The sequence below is a fragment of the Octopus sinensis genome, linkage group LG3 (genome assembly GCF_006345805.1).
Source record: "Octopus sinensis linkage group LG3, ASM634580v1, whole genome shotgun sequence".
Taxonomy (NCBI): Eukaryota; Metazoa; Mollusca; class Cephalopoda; order Octopoda; family Octopodidae; genus Octopus; species Octopus sinensis.
The window spans coordinates 72018662-72031273 of NC_042999.1; the positions used below are offsets into that span (position 1 = coordinate 72018662).

The 12612-nt window shown below is 34.7% G+C and overlaps 1 protein-coding gene across 2 annotated transcripts in view; it reads left to right on the top strand.

Moving 5' to 3' along the window:
- Positions 1–12612, top strand: part of LOC115209347 (G-protein coupled receptor GRL101) — an 804611-nt gene that overhangs the window by 723396 nt on the left and 68603 nt on the right. For both annotated transcript variants that reach the window (XM_029777716.2, XM_036501082.1), the window contains exons 21-22: positions 129–200; positions 11660–11858. In XM_029777716.2, coding sequence (XP_029633576.2) covers positions 129–200; positions 11660–11858 — 271 coding nt within the window. The remainder of the gene's footprint in view (positions 1–128; positions 201–11659; positions 11859–12612) is intronic.

Consider the following 12612-nt stretch of genomic DNA (forward strand, 5'->3'; position numbering starts at 1 on the left):
TATTTAGGTTGATTAAGCAGGTTACATTTCCTTCCCAAATTTGTTACCGTGTATATATGTTTCAAATCCTTATTCCATGCTTTAAATTTCACGTCGAGGTGTTCATCTTTAATAATTCTATATTACAGAGATATATCAAATAACATGCTGATTACTATTGGAGAGAATGTTTTCCACGGACTAACAAATTTACATACACTGTAAGTAGATTAATATCTCTTTCAAAATCTCTTTCAAATCTCTGTTACAACTCAAGGTAAGTTATATTTCGAACAACATTTCAATGTTTAGAAACGAACTGGGCAATAAAGCAATCATGCAAATTGCCATGAAGTATTTTGGTTGAATAAATGCCAATACCAAAGTCTCTTTATTTCTTTACTACCCACAAGGGGCTAAACACAGAGAGGACAAACAAGGACACACAAACGGATTAAGTCGATTATATCGACCCCAGTGCGTAACTGGTACTTATTTAATCGACTCCGAAAGGATGAAAGGCAAAGTCAACCTCGGCGGAATTTGAACTCAGAACATAAAGACAGACGAAACACCTATTTCTTTACTACCCACAAGGGGCTAAACACAGAGAGGACAAAGAAGGACAGACAACTGGTACTTAATTTATCGACCCCGAAAGGATGAAAGGCAAAGTCGACCTCGGCGGAATTTAAACTCAGAATGTAACGGCAGACGAAATACAGCTACGCATTTCGCCCGGCGTGCTAACATCTCTGCCAGTAAAAGAGTAAAAGGATAAAAGAATAAAGCTTATTCAAATTTTCGAAATTTTCAAATTATTATGGAGATGTACTCGCATAGCAAGTAATTTGATCTGAGATCGTGTGCTGAAACGAAAACAATTGCAGCGTGGAAGGTGTTTATAAGCCATTTAAGAAACACACAAAAGCCGTTCGATTCACTCCAACATTTAAGTTTAATTTGTCAAAATATTTTCGTCGCTAAAATCCGCGACCTGTTCACTGACAAAGTCCGTGCTGCATCTCCGAGATGCAGCCCGGATTTTGTCAGTGAACAGGTCGCGGAAAAGTTCCATCATAGAAATAGAAGCTTAATCATGCAATGGTTTCAATATTGGTATGTATGTATGTATGTACAGATGTATGTATGTGAGTATGTATGTACATATGTACGTATGTATGTACATATGTATGTATGTATGTATGTATGTATGTATGTATGTATGCATGGGTATTTATGTCAGGTCACTTTTTCAGTGCTACTGGTAACATGTAACCCAGTACAATTTGTTGCATGGTCGGGTCGTCGGCGATTAAACCGGCAACCCCAACAAGCTGGCTTGGTGAGGAGGGTGTTTATTGGACACCCTGCGGGATGAAAAACAAAACCCGTCAAAGGGCAGAGGAGCTTTTGAGAGTCAACGGCCATCCAATAAATGTCTGAAGGCTGTATCATGCGCGGGGACATAGAAATAATCGGACTGAATACCCGATCGCGCGGTTAAACCATTGGGAGTGAAGGACTCCTAGCCTTTGTTAGGGCATCCTTCTAGGAGAAGGTAACTCAGGTAACTGGGATAACTCCGACTTAAAATCTGCGGTTCAGTGGTTACCGATGATTTTGACTTGTTCTTCTTTTTGGATTATGGCTGCTGTTGCTTAGTGAGTGGGATTAACTCAGTGCACAGCGTTTCCTCACTTTAAAAAAGTCTTCTTGCACAGGTATTGCACGATAACAACATTGATTAAGCTTCGTGCAATGGCCATACTCGATAACGAGGGGGCAGCTACCATGCGTATTTATGTATGTCATGATTCAGTTTTATTTTAAGATTTCTTCCCGGGAAAGAGCCAATTTCAAACCTAGATTCAAGGCTACTTCATTCAGGTATTTTTATTTTTATGTATGTATGTATGTATGTATGTATGTATGTATGTATGTATGTATGTATGTATGTATGTATGTGTTGCTTTATGTATGTATGTATGCATGTATGTTTGTATGTATGTATGTATGTATGTATGTATATACAGGGTTCGCCGAAAGTCACGTGACAGTAAATCGAAACCATTTAATTCCAAGATTTATTTATGTCTAACAACTGAATGAATTTAATATAAACAGTTAAATATGAAACATCATAAAAAGTACATTATTTGCATTTGATGGATATTTGTTCTCATCGTGTTTATTGTAAATAATGAACATAATTCCTTATCTCTAAATATAGAACTGTATTATCATGAAAATTGTTCAAACTGAATTCCTTCTTGAGCGATAAACTTTTCCATTCGAGTCAATATAGAATTACAGATAGTATTTGTGGAATTTTGATTCACTATCAGGCGAATTTTGACCAACGCTGTACGTATATGTGAAGATTTGTATGTTTTTATGTATGTATGTATGCATTCTCATACACATAGTTGTATATCTAGACATACTCATATATATTTAAGTGATAAACTTCCGGAAAGTTCTACAGATTTTTAAGTGATGGATTAGATCTGTAGTCTACAAATTAGGTTTTTCCTTTTCTGGTTTTGAGAAGCATAATTTCTCAAGATTGATATTTAAGTAGTGTGTTACATATCGCAGGGCCCCAATAATTACAGAAATAAACCTGAACTCGTAGTCTTAATAATTTCGAAAATTTGAATAAGTTTTGTTTATCGTTAGAGAATTTGGTACTAGCATTCATCCAACCAAAACACTTCTTCAGAGGAGAGCATAGCAATTTTTATGATTGCTTTACAGCCCAGTGCTATCCTAAACATTGAAATGTTCGAAATATAAATAGCCATGTCTTTACATGGCATACAAAACTATTTTAGTTTGGGTTTCAGGTAATGTATTCGCTTAATCTAAGCGTGCTTTTCGGTTTCAAGTTAACGTTTTTCATATCGCCCGAAAAATTAAAACAACATCATTTGAATATTCTCTCCTCAAGTTCACAGTAAAAACGTAATATTTAATGTGACTAGGATCACCTTAATATCAACCTGGATAGAGTAACTGCAGATTTCTCAATAGTTCTCTTTTTCATTGATCTTCAGCTTTGTGTTAACATCCGCTGGGCAGCTAATTTCCACAGTTTCTCTTCTGTATTCCAAATTATTATATCAAGTATGTTGTGCTTACATTTTATCGAGGTCTTCACTGGGACATTCCACCAAAACTCCTTTTTATGTGTGTATGTATGGGTGGATGGATGCATGTATGCATGCATAGCTGGATGAAATAATATGTGTGTAAAAGTATTAATATGAGAAGATAAATTGAACAGGCTTTATTATAAGTCACTACAATTGTTTCTACGCATCATTACCCTCTGTTCATTGCTGAAGTAACACTGTATTAATATCACTCAGCAATAGTAGAATGTAAATAGTGCTAGCTGTTGACTTTATTCCCCCGAAAGAAGGCATATGCTACTATTGCTGAGTGATATCAGCGCAAAGCTATTTATAATATAGTTAACATTCAGCAAGGAATATATGGTAATGATGCGTACATACATATATTTTCCCCCACATCAACTGTAACGAATTTGCCTTCAGAAATTGAAATAAGTCACAAATATATTTTAACTAACCCACAGTTCGTATATTCATCACTACTTGACGTTGATGGTGCTAAATATACATATAGTTCAAATATATATAGAAACAATATGCTACGAAATGAGACGAGTGTAAGAGTAATAACTAGTGTGTATTAGTTTGATGCTCAGAAGAAATGGAAAAAGTCTTTGACGTTTCGAACCCACGTTCTTCTACAGAAATAAATGAGGACAAAAAATAGATGAGGAGAGAATGTATATGCATATCTTTGCGCATATTTATATACTACATATATACATAGCTACATACACATATACACACATATGTGCCATATATATATAAAGACATACATATAACACAGACACATACATACATATGTGTGCGTATGAGTGTGTGTGCATAACTTTTACAAGAAGGTTGTCAGTAACGTCGATGTCCTGGCCTGCTAGCTTTCCTTATACAGTATAAGTAAGGCCAGCAGGCCGAAACTTCGAAGTCGTTGTCACCCCTCTTCTTGTAAAATTAATAAGCATGTCCTCTACTAAAGAGTATTGAATAATTCTTCAGCTTAATGTTAAATTGTTCTCATATATAATTTGACATAAACAAAAGCATTTCTCCAAACCATACGCTAACACTGCTCTCTTCTTGCGAGGAAGCATTTGAAAACGTATAGTTTCCCTTAGTGCTTTATAAAGTATTATTTTTACTCTTTAAGCTTTTTTTTTTTATAACAGTGAGATACATTTATGCTTCCGTATATACACAATTTAACAGGTTCAATTTTCGTCTTATCCATAATAACATTACTTCTGTCTGACTTCAATATAATGGCGTCACTAACTAACAAGAGAGCTTTTTCACAGTTTCCAATTCTGTATACATTGCCGTCTTTAAGAGAAAACACTGAATTGAATAAATTGTACCCCGAAGGACACTGATTAAAAAGCAAAAGATAGTTACGACTAGGATACCTTTGATCATAGCTTCATTAGATTGATTTGGGACTAAACAGGAAAAATATTATGTATATTACTTTTTTATATCATTTATTTACTGAGATATAAATTCGATATAGTTGATAAATTTTGATAAATGTATGAATTGCCTAGAGGTTCCGTTACCTCACAATTGTATTTCATATATTTATTTTCTATGTTTGGCTTCGAGTTAAAATGCTTTTAAATTGAATGCGATACATGTTTGGTTTTAATCATTTTATTCACAACGTCTATTTTACTTCTGACCAATTTTTATCACTTCAGTTGTCTCGGTGTAGTGATTTATATAATAGGTTTATTTTTCTATTAACTCTTTAAACCACAGTTTGTGAAATCAATTCGTATAGTATAAAACCCGGTAGAGAAGTACGAGTGGAAGCATATGGCTTAGTGGTCACGGTGTTGAAGTCATGATCGAAAGATTGTGGTTTCGATTCCTGGACCGGGGGACGCACTGTGTTCTTGAGCAAAATATTTCATTTCTCGTCATTACGAGCGTATATGAATCGAGAAGGAACTTAGAGAAGTATGATGATATTTGGATAAATATTACCGACGGTATTGAACTACCATCCACCACAAATGTCTTCTATATAATTGGCTGTGTTTGCTAACAGAGAAAAGAGACCAAAGAATCTTGCTGGCATTGTAAAACAATATTGTAGCAATGTTAAGCCAAATGTATTTTAATATTTGCCTTGTTATCTTGCAAATTTAAATGCAGTCAAAGAGACAGGTGAGCACTGTAACGAGAAAAGCAAACTATATACACTTGTGAATATCATGACATGGATCTACTGAGGTAGGTGTTATCTGCTATGAAGAGAAAGAGTGAATAAAATAACACATTGCTATCATAATAAAAATGAAACAATCAGAAACAAGGAGAGACTTGCCTGTATCAAGTAAATCAGCCAATTATCGAAAAATTAGCGTTTGTGATTATTTTCTGATTAGTTAAAACAACACAAATGACAAAGGTAAACCTCAGTACAGGAGGGCTAGCTACAGGCTTGAAAGACAAATAGGTGCCAGTTAAAACGCAAGAGCAAAAGTTCTGAAAAAATATTAACTAGCGATATTGTTTATGGGATTAATGCATTAGTATTTTGATTTGTATGAAATATAATGGCAGACATTATGCCATACCTTCTTCTAATCACATAAAAACACAGATTGAAGTAGAATTTCATTTATAAAAGCGATAATGAGTTTAAAGAAGGGCAGACCCATACCTTTTAAATTATAGTTAGTACTATCATAAAATTTCACATTCACCAACAGCATTATTTTAACAGGTTAACAGGTTAATTTTAGTACTATGCATGTTTCTGTTTGTCGTTGTTCTTTTGCCTTGCCCAGGCCAACTCAAATCTAGGACTGCTATTCTTAGCAGGTCGATCGAATACATAGACGTTCGGTCTTAGCTTGTTGGTAGTCGTGATTTAGGGAAGTGGAGTGAATAATGGACTGGAGACAGATTTCAGTAAGTATTAAAGTGTTTAAAAGGTTGGGTTTTGTTAACGTTAAGTAGTGCAAGTGGTTTTATAAGCTCGATATGGATGTTAATATTCGTTTACATAATTAAATAAATATTATGCAACAGTAACTTTAATGTAATTATTGAAATATTGCCTCGCCAGTAAATTTGTTTATATTGACGTAAGTAACGCGACACCTAATAGCTACTCACACGTACAAGAAGTGCGCGTTGTATTTCGTTCGCATAACTCTGACAACATGACATGCTTCTTATCAAATATATTTAGTTCCATATAGTTGGGCGGCGGCGAACTGGCAGAAACGTTAGCACACCGGGTGAAATGCGTTGCCGTATTTCGTCTACCGCTACGTTCTGAGTTCAAATTCTGCCGAGGTCGACTTTGCTTTTCATCCTTTCGGGGTCGATAAATAAAGTACCAGTTTCGCACTGGGGTCGATCTAATCGACTTAATCCGTCTGTCTGTCCTTGTTTGTCCTCTCTGTGTTTAACCACTTGTGGGTAGAAAAGAAATAGGTATTTCGTCTGTTGCTACGTTCTGAGTTCAAATTCCGCCGAGGTCAACTTTGCCTTTCATTATCTCGGGGTCGATAAATAAAGTACCAGTTTGGCACTTGGGTTGATGTAATCGACTTAATACCTTTGTCTGTCTATGTTTGTCACCTCTATGTTTAGCCCCCTGTGGGCAGTAAAGAAATATATATATTTATTTTTATATAGTTACAGTGTTATTGATGTATACGTCTATAACATTCAACAATGATTTTACTAAGGAATGTCAATGTCACAGGCGACTACATAGCTAACCTGAAGAGCATATTAGATCACGCAATGAAGGTACTCTTCGGTCGGGGATTACCAAGACAGGTTGCTACCAGGTGTTTCTTGAGGCATAAGAAAACTTTTACATACTCTTCGGTCCCGCATGATGTATGAAGATGGCACTGGTGATGTTTCATTTCATGAGCTTATACGTAGCGGCTATTGGAATTTACGATGTGCCTTGTTGTAGAATTAGGATTTTCGGTTTATTTGTTTTCTCCTAATGGATTATAGACGTGGCTGCTTTTAGAATTACTTATTGCACTCTTAGAACGTTTCACCTTTGCTTAAGTTCTCAATGGGTTTTGAAAGGAAAGAAATGTTATTTATGTAAGTAGACTATTAACAATTCTTTTATTATGCTAAGTGATTTTGATTGTATAGACACACACGCGAATATAGTATGTGTGTGAGTGTGTATGTGTATGTGTGTGCATGTGTGCGTGTATGAGTGTGAACATAGATAGATCCATATAGCGTATGAATGTGAACATGTATATTGGGAAAAGTGGCACAGACAGACAATCTCATTCACAGGAGAAACGAATACACAGCTGACACAGGCATGCGCAAGTCTAATTCCTCCTTCAAAACTTCGTGTGTGTGTGTGTATGTGAAAGAATGGTTGTCGTTGTTTAAGTAAATTTCTATTGAACAGCATTGGAGAATTTTACTTTTGAAACATTTAGGAGAGATTATATGGAAGATTTACCAATAAAGTGGCATCGGAATTGTTTTTTGGGTTGTTGGTTACATAGACAGTTTAATCAGTAATTTAGAAAGAAAAGGTTTCCTCTAAGTGCCGGAAAAGGAAATTGTCACATTCAGAAATATTTCTAGCGTAACAATATATGACGTGAACTTACGATTTGCTTCCAAAAATGTTTTCATTGTAGATGTTAGAATTTTATTATTGTCGTTTAGCCTTGCTCGGTCTGAATTATGTATTATCAACGTTATTCAGGTATTATTTATCTCAGCTTAGGCTCCCGCAGATGAAACGATTCTGGCCTTCTTTGCAGAAGATGTGTATGGGTGTTTCCACTGCATGGATTGTCTCTATATCTCTGGTTGAAAGTGATGAGTCCAACATTCATCCTGAGCTAGGAGACGTTCAAGGAAATCAGCTGGGTCTGAAAAGTGAGCGTTTCCCGTCATGTGATCAGCCTGGTGCACTTTTGGTCAGGTGCCAGATGTGGCAACCACTATGCAGAAACCTTTGTCACACCAAGTTTATTGTGCAGAATATCAACGCCCAGGATATGCTAATAGTATTGTCGGTTTGATCTATATAAGCAATCGCCTCTCATCTATTACCATGTGGTGGTCACCATCAATGTTTTCTTCGGGGATGGAAGTTGCAGGACGTCCAGACGTTGCACTGTTGATAAAGCTGGAGCGTCATCCCCTAATGTAGCCACCATAACAAAATGAATATCCTTTAGGCGTTTACCTTATTTCTGCTGGTACTTTATGACATCACGATGCCAAATTATGTCTTTTTTCAATGGAAGTCTCTATTAGTTACTTCTGAAATCTTCTTTGAACAGATAGATGTCAGTTTACGTGGAAAGAAACAATGCAGTTATTTCATTTTACTCCACCACCTACACCACCAAACGGTATACACAGGTGCTTATAATTATCAAGTACTCACCCCGAATTTCTATATATATATATATATATATATACATATACATATACATATATATATATACATACATATATATATATATATACATATACATATACATATATATATACATATATATATATACATATACATATATATATATATATAAATATATATATATATATATAGAGAGAGAGAGAGGGGGAGAGGTGAAAGACAGATGAGACAATTCACAATTTCCATAATGTGTTCCTCATATGTATGAAAGATGAGTTTAGGACCACTGATTTGGATAATGGTTGCATGCTTCCGTCCTCCAACAGTTAAAGTGTAAACATGTACACCGCTGTAAGCATTGAATTAGATATTTATTTAAGGCTTTCTTTCCTCTGGGAAGACACGACCTTTCTCTGGAGAATTACGAAACCCACATGTATGAGAAGAAATATTCTCATATCAATCCTTAGTTTTCTTTGTTGAGATTTGTTGGAATTTTTTAAATGGTAAAATACATAGTTGTATCTGATCAATGATATAGAATGTGTAGGATTCAGGACACTAAAAAATAATGAAGTGTAATACTTATTGGTATTATTATGGTATTAGACTGATTAATTATCAAATCAATTAAGAAAAAATAGCAAGTTAATTTTTTTTTCTCTGAGCACCACAATTCTGATAAATTTGCCTCTAGTATAATCTATCTCTATCAATAGCTGTTCATGAGTATCTTGCTAGATATGAGCAATATTTTTCCATAAAGTTTAAGAAATTGTCAAGGGGGTTAGAAAGCCTTATTTGTTTCTTCTGTAAAAAAAAATTGTATGAGTGACTTCCCTCTTGCACCTCTTTCTCACTATTATCCCCATCGTCATCTTCATCATCTTTCCACTTGCATATCAAAGTGTCAAACGTCACAGGCTCTGCGTTAGATGTAATTAGTTCATTAACATCTTCATTTGTGACTTGCAAGTAAAATTAATTCTGAAGCCGAAATAATCCCTCTGTGACAACTTCAAGGTTGTCATCAACATTTTAAAATTTATTAAGAAACCTGAGTATGTCATTATCCTGTAACCCTGCAGTGTCGATATATTTATCGCATCGCAAGCGGCTCCAGTATTATTGATAGCATAACACTAAATTTAGTCTCATCCTCCCTACCAGTTGATTGATATCATGTTTAACAATAATAGCCCTTCTTGAAGATTGATATTACTGTTCGGCCCTTTTGCTCAATTTTTCTTTGTGTTACTTGGAAGCAAAAATACTTCAGATAAAAATAAACATGTTACTTCAGGAATCTTTCAAACGAAGACAGCTTCAGTAACATCGCAACACTGCTATGCAAAATAGACCCCTTCTTCAACAGTATCAACGGTAGCTTGAATGAACTTTGTTGTATTTGGTTTATTTTCAATGAATCTCCAAGTAAATTTAGCTACTTTTTTTCCTGAACTTACAAAATACATTTGCCTGAAATGTTCAATGTTTATCTCCCAATATGTAAGTTAGTAGATCGCTTTACCTTAAGTTATAAGATTCACAGGAGCATATTTTATATTGACTGCCAATACATACGTTCAATGAACATCCCATTTTTTTACATGACTATACCTTATTATTTTGATATAAATGTCGTGGAAATTTTGTGTATATATACTTTGTTTGCCCCTTAATTTTGTAAAATACTATTTACTTACTCGTGTTCAAAGCCTTGATTATAGTCGAGTAAGATTGGCCATTTTAATGTTTAATAATACACTTATTTAACTTTACATTTATTGAGCCAAGTCATCTTCATAGTATCATCAGTTTAATATTTTGCATTAATTTTGTAGGATCAATACATAATAAACGTCACGAAAACTAAAATCGCCTTGAAACTCTGCTTTTTGATAATGGCATCGTTGAAGGATATAAATGTCATAAAGTCGGTTTGTTTACAAACATAAATATGCGACTGGAATCGTTCTGGGAATATTGCATGCTTTGGATTTCCTTCTAAACATGCAGATGGCTTTTTGTTTATTAATTTTCATAAACGATTGACTCTACTTTAGTTTATTTGGGGAAAAAGTTATAATACATACAAGGTATTTTTTGCATAAAATATATTATTATTGGAGCATTTATAACTCTGTGTCAGTAAACATTAATTGGAAAACGGAGAGAAAAAAAGTTTTATGCACTTCAGCAAAAATATACGAATAGCCAAGTTGTTAACATCAGATCAGCAATAAATAAACTGTCATTTGAAAGGGTTCGAAAGTTGAACGATCAAATCTTGTAGACTACCTGAATGTACTTACATATATACGCATGGATATAAATATGTATGTGTATACACACACACACATATATATATATATATATATATATATATATATATATATATATATATGTATGTATGTATATGTATATTTGTATGTGTATCTTTTCACACACACACACATATATATATAAAGGGAAAGTTTACGAAACTAAACAAAAGACGAAGGTAGGTGGTGTACAAACAAACAGCTGTATTAGTATAGCGCTCAGGAATAGAAAAAGTCTTTTACGTTTCGAGCCTACGCTCTTCTACAGAAAGGTACACAGAAAAAACATATATGTGTCTGTATATATATATATATATATATATATATAACATAAGGGACTAAAGCCATCTGAATATGGCTAGGGACAGGGCAGGGTGGTGGGGGTGTTACTGTTGCATTTAGCCCCAGGCGAACATCGACGTCACCAGAAAGGCCCGACACCGTCACGGTGTCCTTTAACCTGCAAAGGGAGGTAATTCCCCGATGAAGCGGAAACCACACACGGACCATGGTTTCAAGGTGTATTGCCTATCGTCGGCGTGTGGTAGGCTTCCGCTTCCTCGACGAATTCTCACTCTGCAGGATATTCATATATAGATTTTCAAGCAAAATACATTTGCTGATTTCGAAAATCTGTTCGAAAGCAATATTATTGCTATATATATATATATATATATATATATATATAAATGTTCACATGCACATATATGTGTATATATGTTATATGTGTATAACATAGATAAATGTATGTTATACACATTTATTAAAGTGCTTGTATGTTTGTCTCTGTGTGTGTATATGATTGTTTTCATTGTAGCATCGTTACTCCTTTTCAGTTACACGGATGAATATCGGTTCTGCTGCCTTGCAAAAGGAGTCCCTGACTGTAACCCAAAACCTGATGAATTCTCGTCCTGCGAAGATCTCATGTCGAACTATGTTCTACGTGCCAGCATATGGATATTAGGGATAACTGCTTCGTTTGGAAACGTTATAGTTATAATATGGAGGACGAGAGACAAAAGAAGTGGGAAGGTGAGCTTTTGTTTAGATTTGTTTAACTATCTTTTATTTCAGCTTTTTACAACACTAATGATAAAACTATGTTTTGACCACAAATTATTCTTATTACCAGGACAACTATCACAGCCTGTGTTATTACAGGTACCACTATCAGTACTACAATCACTACAAGAACTAATGCAGCCCAAACTAACATCTTTCTGTAGTCAATCACTGCTTCTTTTAACACTTTAACGACTATTGAAAATACATTAAAATCAGCCACTACAACTACGTTCCCCTCTGTCTACCCATCACCACTTCATGACTATATTCACCAAAATAACTTTCACCAGCTGTTCCAATATTAATATTTAGTATTCATTTTCAAATTTATATGATAAATATATTACATAATCTATATTATTATACTACAGACATCTGTCTAACGTCATACATATTCCATATACCGTACGCATTCCGCGAATTATATACATGAAACACCATTAAACACTGAAGTTATACATCACAACACAATGAGTTTAGCAAGGAAAACTTTCTAGTCATTCGACCGACTAGAAATAGCAGCTAAATTTTCAAATATCAAATCCGACCATCTTAACAAAAGAGATGCTTTATAATGTGGTCTCGTTTATTTAAATATAAGAAAAAGACGGAATGAACACCTCTGAATGAAGTACTTTTGATAATAGACCCAGCATTTCAGAGGTGACCTGAAGCAAAGTAAGAAAATCTACACTGGGCATACACACACACACACACACAC